Source organism: Solanum tuberosum, unplaced genomic scaffold (assembly GCF_000226075.1).
Source record: "Solanum tuberosum cultivar DM 1-3 516 R44 unplaced genomic scaffold, SolTub_3.0 scf00246, whole genome shotgun sequence".
Taxonomy (NCBI): Eukaryota; Viridiplantae; Streptophyta; class Magnoliopsida; order Solanales; family Solanaceae; genus Solanum; species Solanum tuberosum.
Window position 1 is genome coordinate 727,472 of NW_006239169.1, and position 2,003 is coordinate 729,474.

The following is a 2,003-nucleotide window of genomic DNA, read 5'->3' on the forward strand; positions in this document are numbered from 1 at the left end:
TTTAGAGTGGTTAGTGGTTTACTCAATGATCTAATCTTTAATTTTCCCACAACTTGTTGCAGGCATTTCCAAAAGGATCTCCTTTGGTACCTGACGTCTCAAGAGCAGTCTTGCAGGTGATGGAAGGAGAGTTTATGAATAACATAATACAGAAATGGTTTGGGAATGAAACAGATTGTCCAAAGCAAGATGGAATGGCTATAGCATCTAGCCTCACACTAGATAGTTTTATGGGCCTTTTCCTCATAGCTGGTGTATCAGCAGGCTCCGCTCTTCTCCTATTCTTCCTCATCTTCCTTTATCAGAATAGAGAAATCTTAGCCACTGATGATTCAGTATGGCAAAAGCTTTCTGCAATAGCAAATGCCTTTGATAAAGAGAGAGACAACTCTAATTCTATGTCAGAAGAGCCATCTGAAGGCAATGAAATCCAAACAGCTACACTGTTTGCAGAAAGTGAAGCTTCTACTGAAATATTGCCCCACCTTCCTTTGCAAAGCCCAGAAATCAGAATTTCCGACGGCTTAGGAGCATCCCCTGCACTTGAAGGGTTCTCTACAACAGAACCTGGAACTCCAGTTCATGAAAACATTACAGGGATAACTTAAGAGAGATAAGCCAGGTTTAAAATAGTTAAACCATATTATATTTGCATTAAGAGGCGTCTTTAGTATATAGAATTTATGGGTTTAACCTTCAACATCTTACAATTGAATTCCTTGCACTTTTGTAATATGCATTCAAAATTAAATATTTATTGAATTACTAATTTTCAGCATATATTTGCGTTCCATGTCAAAATTAAACTTCCGCACCAATTTAAGAAGCCCTGTGAGTTATCAGAAAGGACCAGATGCAATTATGAAATTCTGGAAGACAAATTTCTACCAATGAAATATTTGAGAAAGGAGCCATTATTATCTTCTCTAGCTTAACATTAACTCTATTACGAGTCTGGTCGATTAGGACTATCATCTGCAAATAGCATACACCATATAGTATTTTTAGAAATCAAAATTACCTAACATAAGTTTTCTAAGTAATATGTCCACCCCTAGGTATATATGATCATAGCAGATAACTATTATTATCCACCCATAGTCATGGATAATAAATAATGAAAGATTATAGGACCAGCATTGCATGTTTGACAACTTCAACATCATATACGTAACTTCTCAAGCAGCTTCCTCTTGCATTAACAATTACTTCCCTTCCGTTTTAAAAAGAATGATCTACTTTTCTGTTTAGTCTGTTTAAAAAAAATGACCCTTCTTTTTTTGGCAACACTTTAATTTCAGCTTTTTACGTGACATGTTTAAAGTCATAAGATTAAAAACCATTTTGGTATATTTAACATAACTTTAATTTAAGACCACAAGATTGAAAAGTCATGTTTATTTTCTTTAACTCCGTATCAAATTAAACTAGGTTCTACTACTGACCAATTTATCATATATATTACTAAAAGTGGGAAGCTCCAACCTTTAAAGTTGAATTACCATTTTACCCCTTCATTATATTAAAATGTTATAAATTATTTAATTAATTAAATAGTAAAAATAAAATTATAATTCACCCAAGGCTTAATTACATGTTCCAGGTTCAAAAACAAAATTCTGCGTGTTTAGATAAACAAAACGTCACAACAATTTAAATTCTTGGCTACGTTAATTAAGAAACAATTAATATTTAAAGGAAGGTGCTTTTTTAAAATGTTGTCATACTAAATGTTAATAATAGCTAAAATAATGATAAGAAATAATAATTTCTCATTTTACAAGCTTTTCAAAATTAATTTATACATTTTCGGAATGATTATAAATAATTAAAAATAAATAATAGGTATATAATTTAATAAGATAATTACTATAAAAACTTGCAGTGGCTTATGACTTTATATGATTTTCTATAGCACTAATATTAAAATTTCAAAATTACTTTAAAGAGATAAAAATAATTTCAGAAAGAGTCTTTTTCACTACCCCATTAACTACACATAC

General features: G+C 31.2%; 1 protein-coding gene across 1 annotated transcript in view; it reads left to right on the forward strand.

The window, feature by feature from the left end:
* The window catches only part of LOC102605116 (glutamate receptor 2.8-like), a 3,685-nt gene extending 2,913 nt beyond the window's left edge, over positions 1 to 772 (forward strand). The window contains exon 5 of the mRNA XM_015313407.1: positions 63 to 772. Coding sequence (XP_015168893.1) covers positions 63 to 608 — 546 coding nt within the window. The 3' untranslated portion in view covers positions 609 to 772. The remainder of the gene's footprint in view (positions 1 to 62) is intronic.
* Positions 773 to 2,003: the final 1,231 nt, after the last annotated feature.